The following is an 18,922-nucleotide window of genomic DNA, read 5'->3' on the forward strand; positions in this document are numbered from 1 at the left end:
AATCATAATGACAAACACAGAAACAGTGTTTGGGTTGTAACTGAAAAAAAAAAAACCTACACATTACTTGCCACTTTTGTTTAAAGTAAAGACTAGCCTCACTTGTTCATTATGGAGAAAAGCGTCCCCATACACTACATGAGAAGTGATTCACTGTAAAATGACTGGAGCCGGGCTTTACTTGTGTTTATTGGGCCGGTAAATTACTGCCGGGCTAATCCGTCAGCAGCAGCAGGAGTCGAAATAAAGACGCACTAAATCTGGCTTTTGTGGGGGTTTTCTAATAAAGACAGAGCCCGCAGCGTTAAAATAACACCAGGCTGTAATCACCACTTTGTTGGCTGGTTCATGTGCATTCTGATATTTCCTACGTTACTCGAAGGCAGCATGAGGTGAGGGGAATCCTCCCATAGATCCGACACCAGTAACGAGGTTAAAGGAGCAGTGAGGCGGCTGTTGGATCAGTAACTTTAATTAAAAAGTAATCAGATTACAGTGACATGACACTTTGAGATGTTTTCCTGCTAAAACTCGACAGAAAAAAAGAATCCTCATCACAATATGTTTCATTTTCCTGACTTCACAATACATTCAAAAAAATAAAGGTGGGAAAAACAATCATATTTTATTAGTTTGTAAGATTTTCATCGTCCTTCCATGTGTTAGAATCACAGAATTGTTTACACTCAAATACCCACAATGCCTTGTGCTACACACCTGGGTCAGCTCCAGCCATCTTCTGACATCAAAACGCCCAAAATGTTGCCCAAAATTACAAAATACTTCCTGGAATTCATTCAGTCAACTCATCAAATTAAAAAAAAAAAAGAAAAAGAAAAATTCCATGCATTTTTCACATTTAGTTTTCATGACTTTACAATAAAATTTAACAACAAATAGTGGAGAGAAAAAAACATCTAATTTCATTAATTTGTAAGGTTTCAGGATGAAGCCTCGCAGCCGGTGAACGGGGACGTTTTCATCCAGAAACACCTCCTGAAATTCATTCACCGCATCAAATAACGAATAATGATCGATTCTGAAAAAAATGATGAAAAAGTTTTTTAAATGGACCCTGGTGGTTAAAAACAGCTCAAATGTTTGTTTGTTTTTTGTTTTTTTTGGGTGAACTGTCACTTTAATAGCCACTTATTTTGCTCTTATTTTCTTTAAAACGATAATCCTCAGTTTGTTTGTTTATTGTTTTGCAGTAACTTGCTACACACTTGTTACTGTGGTGTTTGGTGTCACCTGTCACTCAAACAGAGTGGGGGCGGGGCTTGGATTTCCCGTCAATGGCGTTTGAGTTTCTCTTTTTTTTTGTCCGTGGCGGCTGTCCTTCTTCTTCTTCTGTTTATTCCAAGCGAACGTGAAGCGGCGCGTCGCTTCCTGTGCAGCAGAAAAAAGAAACGAGCGAGCGACAAAATGTTGAGAGGAAAATGACTGAAAATGAGACGTTTAAACGGCTTTTTCCTGTGTGATTCATGTCGCTCGCCCTCGCACAGCTTTGTACTCCTCTCTCTCTCTCTCTCTCTCTCTCTCTCTTTAGCTCTGTGTCACTTCATCCTCTCTTTGTCTGCTTTCTTTTTATTTCATTCGCTCCCACTCCACTGAACCTTGCTATTATTTTCTTTGTCTCTCTCCTTTATTCTCCTCTTTCCTCTTCATGATCCACCCTTTTCTCCCCTCTCTCTCTCTCTCTCTCTCTCTCTCTCTCTCTCTCTCTCTCTCTGTGTCTCTCTCTCTTTCTATTGGCCTCCATGTTTTTCTTTTTTTTCCTTTCGGTTGTTTGATGAGAGACATTTAATCTCATCAAAACATCAAATATCAGATATCCTTCTGTCTTGCCCACATATACAAGTGTGTGTGTGTGTGTCTGTGTGTGTGTGTGTGTGTGTGTGTGTGTGTGACCTGCCCCGGCTTTATAGTGATTAATTCAGTAATAGGGTGGATCAGCACCAATAATAAAGAAGTTAAAAAAAACAAAAAAACTTCACATTGGTATTCACCTCCAGCTTCCTGCGGTGTAGTTTTGTCCATTAATCCACATTTGTTCACTTTACTTTTATCTCCTTTCTCTCTCCTCCTCCTCCTCCTCCTCCTCTTCTTCCTCTCCATCTGTCCAGGTGCGAGTGTTTTCCCAGGCGAGCTATTTAAAGCTCCGAGGAAGACGCTCCTCTTTTCGCTAAGCGCTCCAAAACGCCGCCTTGCCCTTCATTTTCAGCTCCGCGCTCCGACACAAAAACAGAATGTGCTGAAACTCGACGCGTCGCGCTTCCCCGAGTCAAAATCACTCAACCTCCGAGCAAAACGGATAGACGTGGAGTTTTTTGTGGCGGTGAAATAAGCGCAGAGATGTGTTGGTTGCATTCAGGGATTTACAGGATACACAGTCTGGTGCTGGGACTGGAAAAACTCAAAGCACCAAAAAATGTCCAAAAAATGATGCTTTGATGCTTTCTCACACTTTGATATCAGAATGTTCCCAGTGAAAAGATTTGAGATTTGTCCCTGCAGGGCTGCCATCCCAGCAGCAAGGACATTTGTTCCTTAAAATGGCAAAAATGTACCTTCAAATCTAAAGAAAACTCACATAAATATGAAATGTTTGCTGTCAGAGTAAAGCTGTAAATGTAATAAAAGATCTGCAGCTGTTACAGGATGATTTTATTGATTTTAACATTTTTCAAGCCACAAGCTCAGTGCCTCAGAACAACAATATTTAGAAAACAACAGCAAAGTAGAGCGGCACATCATCGTCAAAGTGTGAAATTTAGTAAATGAAGCAAAAAAATAGGAAGAAAAGTTTCATTTGACTCCTGAAACCATCGGGGCTCCATCCAGAGCCTCACTGCAAACGAGCTGAGGAGTGGTGGGCGTGGCTTAGGTGATGACTGAGAGGACGGTGGGCGTGGCTTAGGTGATGACTTAGGAGCGGTGGGCGTGGCTTTGGTGGTGACTGAGGAGCGGTGGGCGTGGCTTTGGTGGTGACTGAGGAGCGATGGCCGTGGCTTAGGCGGTGACTGAGGAGCAATGGGCGTGGCTTAGGTGATAACTGAGGAGCGGTGGGCGTGGCTTAGGTGATGACTGAGGAGCGGTGGGCGTGGCTTTGGTGGTGACCGAGGAGCGATGGGCGTGGCTTAAGTGATGACCGAGGAGCGGTGGGCGTGGTATAGGTGGTGACCAAGGAGCGGTGGGCGTGGCTTAGGTGATGACTGAGGAGCGGTGGGCGTAGCTTAGGTGGTGACTGAGGAGCGGTGGGCGTGGCTTTGGTGGTGACAGAGGAGCGCTGGGCGTGGCTTAGGTGGTGACTGCGGAGTGGTGGGCGTGGCTTAGGTGGTGACAGAGGTGCTAGGTGGTGACTGAGGTGCGGTGGGCGTGGCTTAGGTGGTGACTGAGGAGCAGGGGCATGGCTTAGGTGATGACTGAGGAGCGGTGGGTGTGGCTTAGGTGATGACTGAGGAGCAGTGGGTGTGGCTTAGGTGATGACTGATTAGCAGTGGGCGTGGCTTAGGTGGTGACGGCGGAGCGGTGGGTGTGGCTTAGATGATGGTTGAGGAGCGGTGGGCGTGGCTTAGATAACTGAGGTGCGGTGGGCGTGGCTTAGGTGGTGACTGAGGAGCAGGGGCGTGGCTTAGGTGATGTCAGTCAGTTTGTAGTGATTGTTTAGGGGGAATCAAACCTCCTCCCCTGCAGAAATCAGTCAGAGTCGAGACGATAGTCGGGTTTCCATCCAAATATCTGCAAATTTTAGCCAAATTTTCAGAAAATCGGCAAAACAAAATGTGAGTTTATGCGCATTTCCATCCACTTCTGTTATGTGAATATTTGGAGTTGGAGTTCATCGACGTGAGCAATAGGTGGCGCTAATTCTCCAGCCGGGTGACATTATGCCACTGCAGAAAAAGAGGGCGCAGCGTGACGACGTGTTACAGGCGCCTCAGTCAAAAATCAAAACTTTGTTGTTTGCTTTAATTTTGTTTCCTTTAATTAGTTCAAGAAGAGATAAAGTCTCTTCTGGGGTCCAAACAAACCGGCTGTTGTTGTCGTCATGTCCAGTGGAGCGGAAGTCACGTGATGATGAACGTCACCGTTTATTGGCTAAACCTGTTTCTATAGCAACTTATTCACATCGTCCTTTTATCCATACACCAACGTCTCCACCTCGCCCAAGCGTAAAAACTTTTTTGTGAATTTTCAGTTTCCATATGGGTTTTTTAATGCGCAAATTAAAATGCGTATAAAAACAGCTGGATGGAAACCCATTTATTGACCTGTTGATTTGAATGGGAAAGTCCATTACAGCCCAGTTCAGGTTGTGCGGTTCAACAGTTAAAGGGCCTTTTACACTTAAATACATTGCAGTGGTACAGACGGGAGGCTGTAGCGTGCACAGAATGAATAAAACACGAACTTTGGACTTTGACTTGTCTTTTTTTTGCACATTTCTCCAAATCGACTCATGCAAAATAACGCCAGAATACGCTTTTTTAAACATGATTATTATTTTGATACCACCGTCTTGTCGATGCGCCGCTGATGATCTCCAAAGCTCAAGCCTCGTTCTCGGCCTCCTGTATTTTCTCATCGCCGTACGCCTCCGTCTCACCTGGACGGCGGTGCAGAAAACTCTCCGGTTTAAATTCCGGCACTGCAGAGACTTGCAGGCCGCGATCCGCCGCTGCGCTCCTGTCAGTGACGAATGAATCAGAAAAAAGAAAAAAAAGAAAAAAGAAAAAAGATCCTGCAACAACATGCTGCGACCTGAGAGGAACGTTCCCTCGCTCATGTGGAGGATGAGAAGGCGAGCGCCGGCGGGTTCACATGTATACCTCACACACACACACACACACACACACACACACACACACACACATGGCAGCCGAGTTCACGCCAGCCCTGTTTGGTTTTCTTTGATTTGAATCAGGCCGAGAGGTAAATCCCTGCTCTTGTTTGTGCCGGTGACCGCTGCTCGTGTCTCCTCTCTGCATGTGAAGTGCTTCTTTTTAACAGTTTTTGCTTAATCCACTATGAAGGATTTGTTTTTATAATCGCTGCTGCCTGCTGGCTGTGGCAGGCAGTTTTGTGTGCGGGTTTTTTTAAAGCCTTTATTTATTCAGGGAAGGATCGCTGAGCGTGTAGGCTCTGTTTGTCTTTTCTTTTTTCCTTTTTCTTTTTTTTTCTTTTTTTTTTTTCCCAAGCAACGCCCTGATTCACAGCCATGCAGTTAAACACAGTCAGTCCTCAGAGAAGCACTACAATACTGAGCTGCTGCTGCTGCTGGTTTAGTTGCTCAGAGGCACGTAGGTAAAAAAAAAAAAAAAAAAAAAAGAAAGAAAACCTTAAAGTCACGCCATCACTTTCCCAAAGGAGAATTACCCACAGCTGCAAAAAATAAAAAAATAAAAAAAAAATAAAAATCTGCATGTTAACAAGTCATTCAGCCTCATATTCATTTTTTTTTTTCTGGGAACAAGAATAAATGTGTTGGAACAAGGCAGAATGAGGCAGATCAGAAACTGGGATCAAGAAAATGACACTTTGATTCAAGAAAATTCTGGAAACAAGTTGATCCAGCTTTGGAAACAAGTGGGATTATTGGATTATCTCATCCCACTGGGAGATTTTTCTTAGCTCAGTTGAAGAAAAACAAGATTTGAACACTGAAGGTGAGACTAAATGATGTGTTAAGATGGATTTTTTTTTGCAGTAAACTGTCTAACCTGTGAGTAATCCTGCTGCAAGCCAGTTGTGCGGTGTCGCCAGACCAATCAGCTGCCAGTCTGCTGAGATTGGACCAATTACCTCGCAGCATGCTCACCTGAAACCAATAAGACTCCAGTTTGCTCAGTCTGGCTTTTCAGATTAAAAGAAGTGATGTTTATTTACTGAAGCAGGTCATAAAAGATGCATCATTTTGAAAACGTTCATGTCTCCTGAGAGAAAAGTGAATGGAGAAGAATTTCGTTTATTATCGTCCATAAGCGCTGAAACGTCTTTGGCTGCTCCGGAGCAGGTCGTGTTCAGAGCTTCGACTTAAAATCGTCTTTTTTCCTGTTTGCTTCAGGTAAAACGTCTGTTTACCCTTTAAATGTCACACCACAAATCATCATCCACAAAATACAGGAATAATAAAACATATAAACATGATGCCGCTGTGAGTGGTGTTTAGATGCTTGGTCCTTATTTGATGCTGCTATTTACTAAAACACAAAAAAATCAAAGTCTGTCACACACAGACTTAATATTAAATCAATTAAATTTATTTCACTTGATATAAACTGGAAGAAAACTTACGAATTTACACCATCCTCAGTTTCCTGCCAGTGTTCCTCTCTCACCTTACTTGCAGTCACAGTAATATTTTTTCTCTCCATGATGACAGTCTGTTCCTCCTGAGTGAAGTAGGCAGCATGTGATTGGTCCATTTTATGCAGAAGAAGAGTCACATGACCAAACGTCATGCACACAGAGCTGTCTGTCTGGGGCTTGTCTGCCTGGCTCTGATGCATGAATGGCAGCAAACAGCAAAAAAACAAAAAGGCACATGGAGAAACACATTTTTAAAAAAGACAGCAGCGAGATGATAGGCCAAGAAGGGAGGTGTGTTGCTCTGCTATTGGACAGACGTGACCAGGTGAACGGCTGCTGTGGCTTCAACTGCACGAGCATGTGTGAGACTGAAGAGAGAGGCAGGATTACCGACGAGAAATGCATCGAATTTCTCATAAACGCCATGCCGTTTGCACCGTCACGGCTCATATTAATAAAACAGAGATAACACACATGGACCACAGCAGTGACCACAACATGGGCTGTTTCCACCGTGTTTGAGAGAGAATCTGTGTGTGCATTCAGAAAATACGAGGCAAACAAAACTCCTGCAAGCCATGAGATATTTTTAGGAGGAGAAAAAAAAAAAACGAACAAAGCGTTAAACGGTCAGGGACAGGTCTGTCGCACTGAGCAGCCACCCGCCCTGGAAACAGCGCCGCACTTCACCACACTCGACTACACTTTTTCCACACTCGACTGCACTTTTGCCGCGCTCGCTGTTTTCAAGTTGACCTTTGGATGCGACAAACGCGGAGCCTGTGTTTTGCAGGAACCGGCTTGCGACCCAGACGTGGGTTGCAGGAGATTTAACACGGGCGCCGAAAAGCGATTTGCATGCAAACAACACCGCTGAATATCTAAAAAAAAAAAAAAAAAAAAAAAAAGCAAAGGCCTTTTCCAAATAATTGCACTGCAAAGTGGACGGTTGCATTTCGAGCAAATTGCCTGAAAACAGGTCAGACGTTGCTCGATCTGCCGCAAAACAAGGGTTGGGTTGGCGGACGGAGCGTTTTAGTATTGATTTTTTTATTCAACAAGGGTGATCAATAAATCTGCACACATCCTGCTCATCCACGCTGCTGCTCTGCTGCATCTGGGAGGTTAAACGTCTCGTCTGACTGTGTGTTTGCCACCCGGCTTCAAACTGGCAACGCTGCAATCACTATCTCGGTCCGCAGAGGAGAGGCTGGCGGCACGCTGTGTGAAAGATAATTGGCCGGTAGAATATCGCCGTCGCCTAATTTCGTTGGCCTTTGGCTCGCCGCTGCAGCCCGGCGACTGTAAATGAACTGCTGTTGCCTCATTAGAGCCCCGGTCTGTTTTATCGCCCAGTAAACTGTTGAGACAAACAACACAGCGGCTTGTTATTTTTCATCTGCTGGAAACCAAGCGCCGCGCTCCTCCAGGGTTTAATTATACTGTGTTGAATTGAATTAGAATTAATGAAGCACTTTGTACCACTTTGGGACAGAAGCTGCACATCAAATTGTCCTACTTTTACAACTGTACTTTGTTGTTGGTGCTGTTACTGTAAGCCGCTGCTTCGCGCTCCTCTGATCTGCTGCGTCCTAATTATAATGCACGTTGTAATTTACAGCATGTGTTTTTAATGGTATGGTCATGGTACGCCAATATTTCACCTGTACAGTAAAACAGATCTGAAGAGGTCGCCTAAGATTTGATTTAAAGAGTAGAAACTGTGATAAAACCGGGCATAAAAGGGGGGGGTTTCCTCCTGAGCTGCAGCCTGTAGCACTTTGATCTACAAAAGTATTTGCAGTATTTCTTTAGGGTATCTGAGACGCACCGAAACGAGTCGCTTTGACCGCAGGAAAAGGCTCACATGATACCCAGATCAAATACAGTGTTATGGTTAAAATTTAATAGGCACGGCTGGAAAACCTTTGAATGACTTTGAAACACCTGCTCACGTGTGAAAAAATGAATCAATTTAGACGCAAACCTTTTCACTGCAACCGTTTTGAACATGGTTTTTCTCAAATGAGAATAAAGTCCAGCAGGTTTTTTGGAACTGTTTCGATGGATAAACAACTTTTAACTTGAGTCTTAAAGGTGCACTGTGCAAGAGAGAGTCAAATAATACAAAAGATAAAGCACATCATTTGATTTTGATGATTTTGGGACTGATTCACTGATAAATTGCATGTTAATTCCACTGTTTTTGTTGTTTTTTGAGTCTAAAGGATCCTTAAACTGAGCCTCGGCAATCTGGCACTTTAAAGACTAAAGATCCAAAAACCGTCCTGGCCCCAGGTCAATATAAAAAACCCTTCCAGTGTTGTTCTGATGCTGTTTAAATATCCAGTGTCTCTGTCTGCTCCCCTGCAGCTGAGGACACGTTCACCTGTAAGACGGTGGCCATCGCCGACATCGTGATCCTGGTCGACGGGTCCTGGAGCATCGGCCGGATCAACTTCCGGCTGGTCAGGATGTTCCTGGAGAACCTGGTCAAGGCCTTCCAGGTGGAGTTCGACCGCACCAGGATCGGTGAGCAGCTTTTGGTGTTTTTTTTTTTTTTTTTTTTTTTTTTTTTTTTTTTTTGTCGTTGCTGTCTGACTGTTTGGACCCGTGCAGGCCCTCGCTCTCCTGCAGTCGTGAGGCTCCGTCAGTGACGCTTTCTACTTTTCAGAGGGAGATTTTCTTCTTTTTCCGGCTCTACATTTTTATCTGAAGGCTGGAGATCTTTTTTTTTTTTTTTCCAGCTCTACATCAGATGAGCTGCATGTTAGAGAGTAAACCAGCCAACAGGATGTGGAGCGGTTAGAGATACAGCATTAAAATCCTTCTTACAGGTTGATGGATTTTAACTACAATTTAACTCTGAAAGGAACCGTTCCTCACAACAAAAGACTTTTACTGAGGAACATTTTAAAGCCAGGACTTTTACTTTTAATTAATTTAATTAAGTAAAAGATTCAAGGACTTTTTCCATCACTGCTTGCAGGGTTTTGAAGTGATATACAAGCAGCCCAAAATGTTAAACTTAAAGCTCCTATATCACTGAAATTCAGATTTTTGTTTATTTATTTTAGCAAAATGTTTTGTTTGAGTGAGTTCAATTTAAAGTTGCTGCACTCTTTCAGAAATCCAGTCCAGCTTCAGAATAAATCCTGGAATCGCAGCAGCACTTGGTCCTGATTGGCCGCCTCACTCGATAAATACTGTAATCCATCCAAAATTTAATCTCAGCCTCATTTGATCTCATTGGATCTGCTGCTGTCAGCCAATCAGGGCCCAGTGTTGTGGTGACTCAGTCTTCACATTAACAAAGTTCAGCTAATTCAATTCAACTTTTAACTAAACTACATTTAATTACAAAAAAGCATGAAGACCATTATTCTTACCCTGAGCCTGAGGAGGTTTGATCACACACGCGGTGTTATTAGCATGGTGAGCTGCAGACCGCAGGCAGGAAACATTAACATTTTTACATCATTACCAAACACTAAACAAGCTTCGGATTTTAATTTAGGAACTTTTTTTAAAATTATTTTTATTTTCGGCCCCCTGCTGACGTCACTCGTTTGTTCCGCTCACGCTGACAAGGCGGAGTGATACCGTCGAGTTATGACGTACACAAAGTACGACGAGGACATTTCGTTTGAATCGAACCTGTAACCCTGGTTTTATTAGTGACTCAGATGAAGAACCACAGAAAAACAACAACAACAACAACAACAACAGGGTGTTTACAAGTCCTTTAAATTCAAGTTCAGCTTTATTTGAAGTGCGCTGACTTAAAGAAAAAAAAACAACTACAACAACAGCTGAACAAGGGAGAAATGAAGAAATGTGAGATAGGAGAGCCCACTGCCTCCAGACAGGTGGGCGAGGCAGCACACACACACACACACACACACACACACACACACAGGGCAGCTGCAGCAGCCAGGACGAGGGGGATGATGATGATGAAGAAGAGGATGACAGGGGCTGAACTACACTCGCACAGGGCATGCATACCTGAGACACACACACACACACACACACACACACACACACTGAAGAAGAAGAGGAGGGCGAGAAAGGGGGAGAAAAAAAAAATGTGTTTTCGTCCTTGTAGAATTACATCTAACAAAGTTCTGGTTTCTCAAAAGTAACGCAGTAACTTTTACTCTGAGTGCATTTCAAATGAGCTGCTTTTTACTTTTATTGAAGTACATCTCTAAAGCAGTACTTTTACTTCTACTTGAGTGAAATATCACAGTAACAATACCTCCGCTTTCAGCAGAAAACCCTAAAACTGACCTCTGACCTGGACCAGATACACGACACTGACCTGCACAGCTGGCGGTCCAGGCTGATGTCAATAAGAAAAAGACGATTTATCCAAAAGTTAGACTTAAAATGTTTTTCAAATTTGTCTTGAAAGCATTAAATTCAACCCTGATACCTGCTAAAACACAAAATACTACCTGAGGCTTCTAACTTTTTTCCTGTTGAAGTGTCGGCGTCTCGTCGGCTGAGGATGAACGTTACACACTCTCTGTTTCAAACACCCAAATCTGGTTTCTGGTTTTAAACTTCTGCTTTTAAACTTTTTTTTTTTTTTTTTTTTTTTTTTTGGCGGTGAGAGCGTAGGTGTCACCGGAGGGAACGTGTCTCCTCGTTAGCAGCTCTCACAGAGCAGACGGTCAGAAGAGACGCGTGACTCAGAGCTCCGACGGAAACTTCAAATTAATCTCCGCATTTCTGGATATTACACTTACAATCAGCGATTACATGACTGAGCGCATGAATGACTCGGCTGAATGCTTTCATAACTTCAGGGGAGGCTGACTAACCGGGCTTTTTCTTCTCTCTCTCTCTCTCTGTGTGTGTGTGTGTGTGTGTGTGTGTGTGCAGGTCTGGCTCAGTACAGTGGAGATCCCAGGATTGAGTGGCATCTCAACGCTCACACCACTAAAGAGGCCGTGATCGACGCTGTGAAGAACCTGCCGTACAAAGGAGGAAACACACTCACAGGTGAACACACACACACACACGCACACACACACACACACACACTCCTCCAGAGGTTCTCGTGTTGGTGTGTTAGCTGTAGCAGCCGCAGGTGACAGGTGATGGAAAGGCTGACTCAGACTAACACCTGGACTCGGCTGTCGCTCCTTCAGCTCGTTTCACTTTGATTCACACACATGCACACACACACACACACACACTGCTGTTGTGTATGAAACTCACTTCATGTTGTGGTGTTTTGATTATTTGTGGACAGCAAAGTTTCACAGGATTAAATCACATCACATATTATATTATAATAAGTATCACATCACACTGAACTGTGTTGATTTCAGTTCAATTCAATTCAAATCAGGTCACTTTCTATTTAGTTCAGCTCCATTACATCCAGGTCAGTTTAGTTTAGTTTAGTTTAGTTTAGTCAAGTTTAGTTTAGCTTAGTTAAGTTAAGTTAAGTTAAGTTAAGTTAAGATAAGTTAAGATAAGTTAAGTTAAGTTAAGTTAAGTTAAGTTTAGCTTAGTTTAGTTTAGTTGAGTTTAAGTTTACTTTAGTTCATTGTAGTGTAGTTAATTTTAGTTTAGTTTAGCTTAGTTAAGTTAAGTTTAGTTAATTTACGTTAGTTTAGGGTATTTTAGTTAATTAAGTGAAGTTTACTTAAGTTAAGTTAGGTGTAGTTTAGTTTAGTTAATTTAAGTTACGTTACGTTAAGGTCAGTTCATTTTAATTTAGTTTAGTTAAGCCAAGTTTAGTTTAGTTTAGTTTAGTTCAGCTGGTTTTGTTAAGTTTAGTTTAGTTTAGTTAACTTAGGGTCATTTCTTTTTAGTTTAGTGTATTTAAGTTAAGTTTAGTTAAGTTAAGCCAAGTTAAGTTTAGTTTAGTTCAGGTTGCTCAGTTAAGTTAGTTAAGTTAATTTAACTTAGGGTCAGCTAAGTTTAGTTTCATTTAATTAAGTTTAGTTAAGTTAAGCCAAGTTTAGTTTAGTTTAGTTCAGGTTGCTTAGTTAAGTTATTTAAGTTAATTTAACTTAGGGTCAGCTAAGTTTAGTTTCGTTAAGTTTAGTTAAGTTAAGCCAAGTTGACCCTAGTTTAGTTTAGGTTAGTTTGACTTGGCTTGGTGTGGTTTATCTTAGTCCAACACCTGGTTTCCCCAGATCACAAAACGTCTCAGGTGTGTCCAAACTTTAATTTCTTGTCCTGGAACTTCTCACCACCACCATCATCATCATCATCATCATCATCATCATCATCATCATCATCATCATCATCATCATGGTGTGGCCCAGTGACCCGCTCTGTGTCCTCAGCTCTGGTTTAAACGTGTGGGGCTCAGATTATTGTGCGTGCTGAGCTGAGATGAGCATTAAACATGTCATTAGCTAAAGCCTCATTATGTTAATTAACTGCACATTCATTATCTCAAGCCTGTTAAGTTTACAGCGACGGTGTGAAGCCATTCTGATCATTAAGTCTGTGATGGCCGGCGTCACTTCAGCTCTTCTTCTGGAGGAAGTGATCAGCGTTGACATGCTGTCATCCTGGGACTGCGTTTGCTCTTACAACTCTTTCATTCTGTTATCACACGCATTAACAAAAAAAAAGTATAATTATTATCTGTAACTCTGGGCTGTCAGTCAGTTTTCAAGACGAGGTTTCACTTTTGCGGAGTATCATGTCAAAGCAGTGATAAAACATTTCCAAAAGCCTTTATTCATCCGGCTGCTGCGTAATGAAGGTTAAAAAGGCATAATGGCTGCCTTCACTCAGTCCCATCACTGCTGTCATCTGAAGAAAAAATGCAGTTTTTTTTTGTGATTTTGATGTTTTAATTTTGTTTGAAGGACTAAATGCTTCTCTATACAGTCGGGAAATGTTAAGAAAAATGAAAATCTTAAAACCACATTGGCTGAAGTCTTCAAAGTAAATCTGCAAATAAGGCTGCTGTTTGTAATTTCTGAAAAGCTGGAGTAGAAAAACCTCGCCATCCCATAGGATACCATAGCAACCACCTAGAAACACCCTAGCAACCACCTAGTACACCATAGCAACCAGTTAGTACTCCCTAGTAAATGATGCAGGAAACCCAAACATTGATGGAGGCACATTTTTAACCATCAGATATTTAATAACCAAATAAAGGATTTCAATTTGTATTTTTTATTACATTTTTTAGTGCCTTTATTTTTTTTTTTACCAAATTTATCCATTTTTCCAAAGAGATTCTCTTTAATAATTAATTTTGCAAGTAAACTTAATTGTTTCAGTGAATACATATATTTTTCCTTTTATCCTATTTATGCATTGTTTTATAGCTTTCATGCATATTGTTCTGTACTTTTTATGTGCCTTTTTGTTTTTTAAATACTAATAATGACATAATTAAGGCCTAAACTTTATGCTTTACAGGTAACGATGACTAGATCATGCTTACTTTTTAGTTTAACTTGCAATACAAATTAAGTTACTCATTAAATCTCATAAAAATGTGTTTATCAGTATTATATATTTAGGTTTTTTTCATGAGAAAAGTCCCTCCGTGCCTTAAAACGGCTTAAATGTCCCTTAAAAGTCCGACTAAAAAGTCTTTGCCCTCATTAAAAATGTACAGATCTATGAATATGCAAATAGGCCCCGCCCCCTCCCTGCCTGCTGGCCTGTAACCAGAACTCCGTTCACACAACCAGGAAGTCCCAACGTTGTGAATATTGTGCCATATTTGAAAATCTAACACTATTTTTTTTTTTTTTTTAGTGAATCTCTTCGTTCCACTGATATTGCTGATGTGAAGCAGCCGTTTCCTGTTGGTCTTGTTGATTTTTCAAAATAAAACACTCAAAGTGACCAGATTCAAGTCAGCAGAGACGAGCTCACACTCTTTAGGAGACAAAAACAGAAGTAAAACACATTTTTTGAGCGGAGTGAGACTTTAATTTTGCCATTTTTTTTTTTTTAAGCATGAGCAGCTTCAGTCAGAATCATGTTGAGCTCCACAGGGAATCGAACCACCGACCTTCCCGTGCTGCATCCACTGAGCTGGTGGTGCTTTGCTCCGCAGGTCTGGCTCTGACCTACATCCTGGAGAACAGCTTCAAGCCCGAGTCCGGATCCAGACCCGGCGTTCCCAAGATCGGGATCCTGATCACGGACGGGAAGTCGCAGGACGATGTGATTCCTCCGGCTCAGAGCCTGAGGGAGGCCGGCATCGAGCTGTTCGCCATCGGTACAGCAACACACACACACACACACACGCACACAGCATGTCACACAGTCCCAGCAACAAACCAGTTCTTCTTCCCATTTCCACTGCCCTCCTAAGCTGAATGAATTACTGTACAGAATCACAGAGATGACTTTCACAAGCCAAGAAAAACAATGTGAGTACAGTTGTCCCTCGCTATAAGGCGGTTCACCTTTCTCAGATTTTTTTAGTGCAATTTTGCGTGCTTTTTTTTTTTTTTTCACAGCGCATTGTGTTCTGCGTCCTGATTGGCTAAGGGAGAGCCTGCGCATTGTGTTCTGCGTCCTTATTTTTCTACGAAGGTTTGAACTTGTTAAAACAGTGTTAAAGTGTTAAAAGGAGAGAAAAGTGAGAAAATGTTAATGGCCATCTGAGAAAAGTGTATAAAGTGTGTAGTGAGGGGTTTTACAGCCTTAAAACATCTAGAGTAATTGTAAAAAATAAAGCTGACTACTTCGCGGATTTCATCTATTGCGGGTTATTTTTAGAACGTAACCCCCACGATTAAAGAGGGACCACTGTGTAAGTTTTAACAACAACTCACAGGTCAGTTTACACATGTAACTCAGCTCAATGTACATGTTTTATTATGCAGAAAGTTCATTAGTCTGAAACAGATCCCGAAAACACGAGCGCTCGTGCACAACGCTGCTTCTCCTCCATCCTCAATAATGCACTTGTGCAAAATGTGAGAAAACAATCATCGGCAGTATGAGGATGTTGGCTCTCCAAACGCTTGTTAAAAAACAAACAAAAAAAAAAAAAACAAAGAAAAGAAAAAGGACAAGGCATCACATCAGTTATGCCACTTTTTTTAATGATGCTACAAAGGTCGAGTGCCAGTGAATGCAGCGTTGGAATATTAAACCTTAAATATCTTCCCTGCTTCAGGTTTTCTTCCACTTTCTGCACAAACCGGCGTTATTCAATCACAGAATCATGTTGATGCTGCTGCTTCTACTTTGAGCATTAGTAGTACTTTTACTCCAAACACTGCTAAAATTTAAGTTTTGAACATCATTTCCCGTTGTTTAGTGTATTGGGAACTAAAGGACATTTGGGACAAATTGTTCAAGCTCCTAATCCTCAAATTCAGACGATCTTTGAGGCCTCTCTCATGAATTCAGCGGTAAGTTTTCAACATGAGCCAGACACACATTATCTTCAGGAGATTAAACCTTTCTAGTTTCATTTTCTTTAGCCTTTAAAGTGTAATGTAAGATATTGATGAAATAAGCTGAAAGTAAGCTCAACATAATGTAATTTTCTTTGTAATGCAAAGTTTTTGTATGATGAGCACTTTGTCTACCTAGTTTGATTATTGTACAGTTTGTTTTTTATTCCCCAAAGGCACTTTGGTTGCAGGAATTTACAGGAAATCAAAACATCAGAAAGCCACACAGGAACACATTCAGTCCAGCTGCAGAAAACCTTCACTGCACACAGCCCGTATCTTCAGTGTGAATTTAAAAGATTGATATTTGTCCTATTTTTTGTCGGTCTGAAACAAACGCCAGAGGGAAGGGCAGAGAGCTCGGTGCTGTAATAATAGGCCCACCACTAATCTGAACTGTGGCGTTTCCAAGGTGGTATTAATAGATCTGTCGCACCACCAGAAACACAGATTCCCTGCCATCCTCCTTGTTCTCACTTCCAATCAACTCTCCTCTCTCTCTCTCTCTGTCTATCTCTCGTCCTGACCTTTAGGTGTGAAGAACGCCGATGAGAACGAGCTGAAGGCCATCGCCTCTCCTCCGCTGGAAACTCATGTGTACAACGTGGCGGACTTCAGCGTGATGAGCGACATCGTGGAGGGCCTCACCAAGACCGTGTGCGAGCGAGTCGAGCACCTCGACAAAGTCATCAAAGGTCCGACGCCGTTTTACGGCCGCCCGGCAGAACATTTACCGTGATCACACCACTGACCAGACTGAATAATTAGAAATACAGCAACTCAACAAGCCACCATACTCCAGTCCAGGAGAAATATCATGTAGTGACGTCACTCTCTGCTTTGTGAAACACATTTACACAGGAGAGTTAAATCAGTTACAGGAACATCAGATGTGGCCGCACGCGGTCACAGCTTCACAGTTTGTTTCTTTCTGATTTAGCAAAGCAAAGTGTGAAGTTTGCACGGAACATGCATTCAGAGCTTTCCTCTGTGTAAAAACCAAACATGTCAGCGCCGCAGCTCGGGAACATTCACACCTTTAACTTTAACTTTAAATTGAATTAAAAATGTGAGAATCAACCAGCCCTGCTCCTTTTTCTCAGCGTCACTTTTAATTAAGATAATAGCTGCTGATATTTCAGTCTTGCCTCACCTTCGCCAGAATAATCTCGTCTGACACAAGTTTGCCAAGAGTGGAGATGGTAACTGAATTAAAAGTGATGCTGAGAAAGAGGAGCGGTGTGCAGGGGTTTTGCATTTCTTTTTTTTGGATGTGTGAATTTTTCTTACAGCAAAGACTTTAAAATCAATCACAAATAAACCACAGATTGTTTTTTGCCGCAGATCAGAGTTCTGGTAAATCCAACATGACTGTACGCTCTCCTTTCCTTCCTCTCGGCGTCTTCTCCGTCCCCGTCAGGCGGCGGCGAGCCCGGCCCGCCCTCCACCGCCGTGGCTCCGCCCCGTGACCTGGTGACCTCTGAAATCACGGCTCGCAGTTTCCGGGTGACGTGGACTCACGCGCCGGGCCTGGTGGAGAAATACCGCGTGGTTTACTACCCGGCCAGCGGAGGGCGGCCTGACGAAAAGGTAGCCGGGATGTTTAAGAAAACAATTCTTATTCATATCATGATTATTATTATCATCATTACAGTTGCGGTGTAAGCTGATGGGACGTGTGTATGTGTGTGTGTGTGTGTGTGTGTGTGTGTGTGTGTGTGTGTGACAGGTGGTCCAGGGCACGGAGAACAGCGTGGTGCTCAGTTACCTGAACTCTCTGACAGAGTACCAGGTCGCCGTGTTCGCCGTCTACAGGAGCTCAGCCAGCGAGGCTGTGAGAGGCAGCGCCACCACCTGTGAGTGTGTGTGTGTGTGTGTGTGTGTGTGTGTGTGTGAGAGAGAGAGAGAGAGAGAGAGAGAGTGAGGAGTGGAAGTGACACTGCAAAAATGTTAGCAGGTCATTCAGTCTCATCTTCAGAGTTCAAATGTTGTTTTTCCTCAAACAAGATTAAAAAAAAAAATCCAATCCCAATGGGATTAGATAATCCCACTTGATTCCAGTGCAGTTTCATGAATGTGTTGAAACAAGGCAGAATGAGGCAGATCAGCCCCCTGGGAGCAGAAAGTGACACTTCAAGAAGATTCAAGAAAATCCTGGAAACAAGGCGATTAGCGTTGGAAACAAGTGGGATTATCTCATCCTGCTGGATTTTTTTTTTTAATCTTGTTGGAAGAAAAACAAGATTTGAAAACTGAAGATGAGACTGAGTGACTTGGTAAAAGTGATTTTTAAGGTGTTTGATGTCAGAGTGATTGTGAAAACAGGGCTAACAGAGCAGCCCTCATCAAACTTCCCATCCGCTCCCAGGCATTCTGGGAGATGTAGTCCTCCAGCAGTCTTCCTGCACCTGAATTTCCCCTTAACCAGGGTGTGGGGGGCAAAAAGCAGACAGAATTACATTAATATTTGTGAGCAGTGGGAAAAAAGAAGGAAAAAATGGTTAAAAAGTTCCACAGAAGCTTTTGGAGAGAGGTCGGGATGTGAGACACATCACCTGCAGCTGTTTTTTTTTTTTTTTTTTTGGGTGGATGTTTCCTTTAACTGCCTGGCTCTGCCTTCGTCTAGTCCTGCATTGCACTGCAAAAAGAAAACTCAAAAAAAAAAAAGGAAATCAAAGAGGTGGGTGTGGGCGGTGTGGAGGCTCACAGGTGATGAGCGCCCGGAGACGGCGAGCGGCGGGCCGTCTGGCAGGCCGCCTGTGGCTCGCTCTGATTCGTCTGCTCGCCTCGGGCCCCGTCCTGCTGTCTGTGGCGCCGAGCCCAGAGCCTGCGAGGATTCGCCAGCCTCATTTAGCGCGGCCGGCCTGATGAATGACGGGGAATTTCCTCCCCGTCGGACGGGGATGAATGCTAAGTCGCGAGTCGACCTTGTATCAAAGTTAATGGGGTCGGCTGCCGCTGGCGGCGGCTGGACAGGCGGGGGGGGAGGGGGGGCGCGGCGCAGAATACTGATGAGATATTGTTTTTTATTTTTATTCATTCTCTTATATATTTATTTTGGAGCACGGGGGTTAGTCTGCGTGCAGGTTTAAATTGAGTTTGGACACAAAACAAATAAAATAACAAGGATAATAAAGAGAAGAGAGAACAGACTCATTAGAGGTGAGTTTATATGCTCAGTGTCGCTCCGGGAG

At 42.8% G+C, this 18,922-nt stretch overlaps 1 protein-coding gene across 1 annotated transcript in view; it reads left to right on the top strand.

Moving 5' to 3' along the window:
* Positions 1-18,922, top strand: part of col14a1b (collagen, type XIV, alpha 1b) — a 247,931-nt gene that overhangs the window by 68,382 nt on the left and 160,627 nt on the right. The window contains exons 5-10 of the mRNA XM_030063880.1: positions 8,686-8,844; positions 11,203-11,322; positions 14,372-14,536; positions 16,262-16,423; positions 17,149-17,318; positions 17,458-17,584. Of these exons, the coding sequence (XP_029919740.1) occupies positions 8,686-8,844; positions 11,203-11,322; positions 14,372-14,536; positions 16,262-16,423; positions 17,149-17,318; positions 17,458-17,584 (903 nt within the window). The remainder of the gene's footprint in view (positions 1-8,685; positions 8,845-11,202; positions 11,323-14,371; positions 14,537-16,261; positions 16,424-17,148; positions 17,319-17,457; positions 17,585-18,922) is intronic.

This window comes from Myripristis murdjan, chromosome 11 (genome assembly GCF_902150065.1).
Source record: "Myripristis murdjan chromosome 11, fMyrMur1.1, whole genome shotgun sequence".
NCBI classification, from domain to species: domain Eukaryota; kingdom Metazoa; phylum Chordata; class Actinopteri; order Holocentriformes; family Holocentridae; genus Myripristis; species Myripristis murdjan.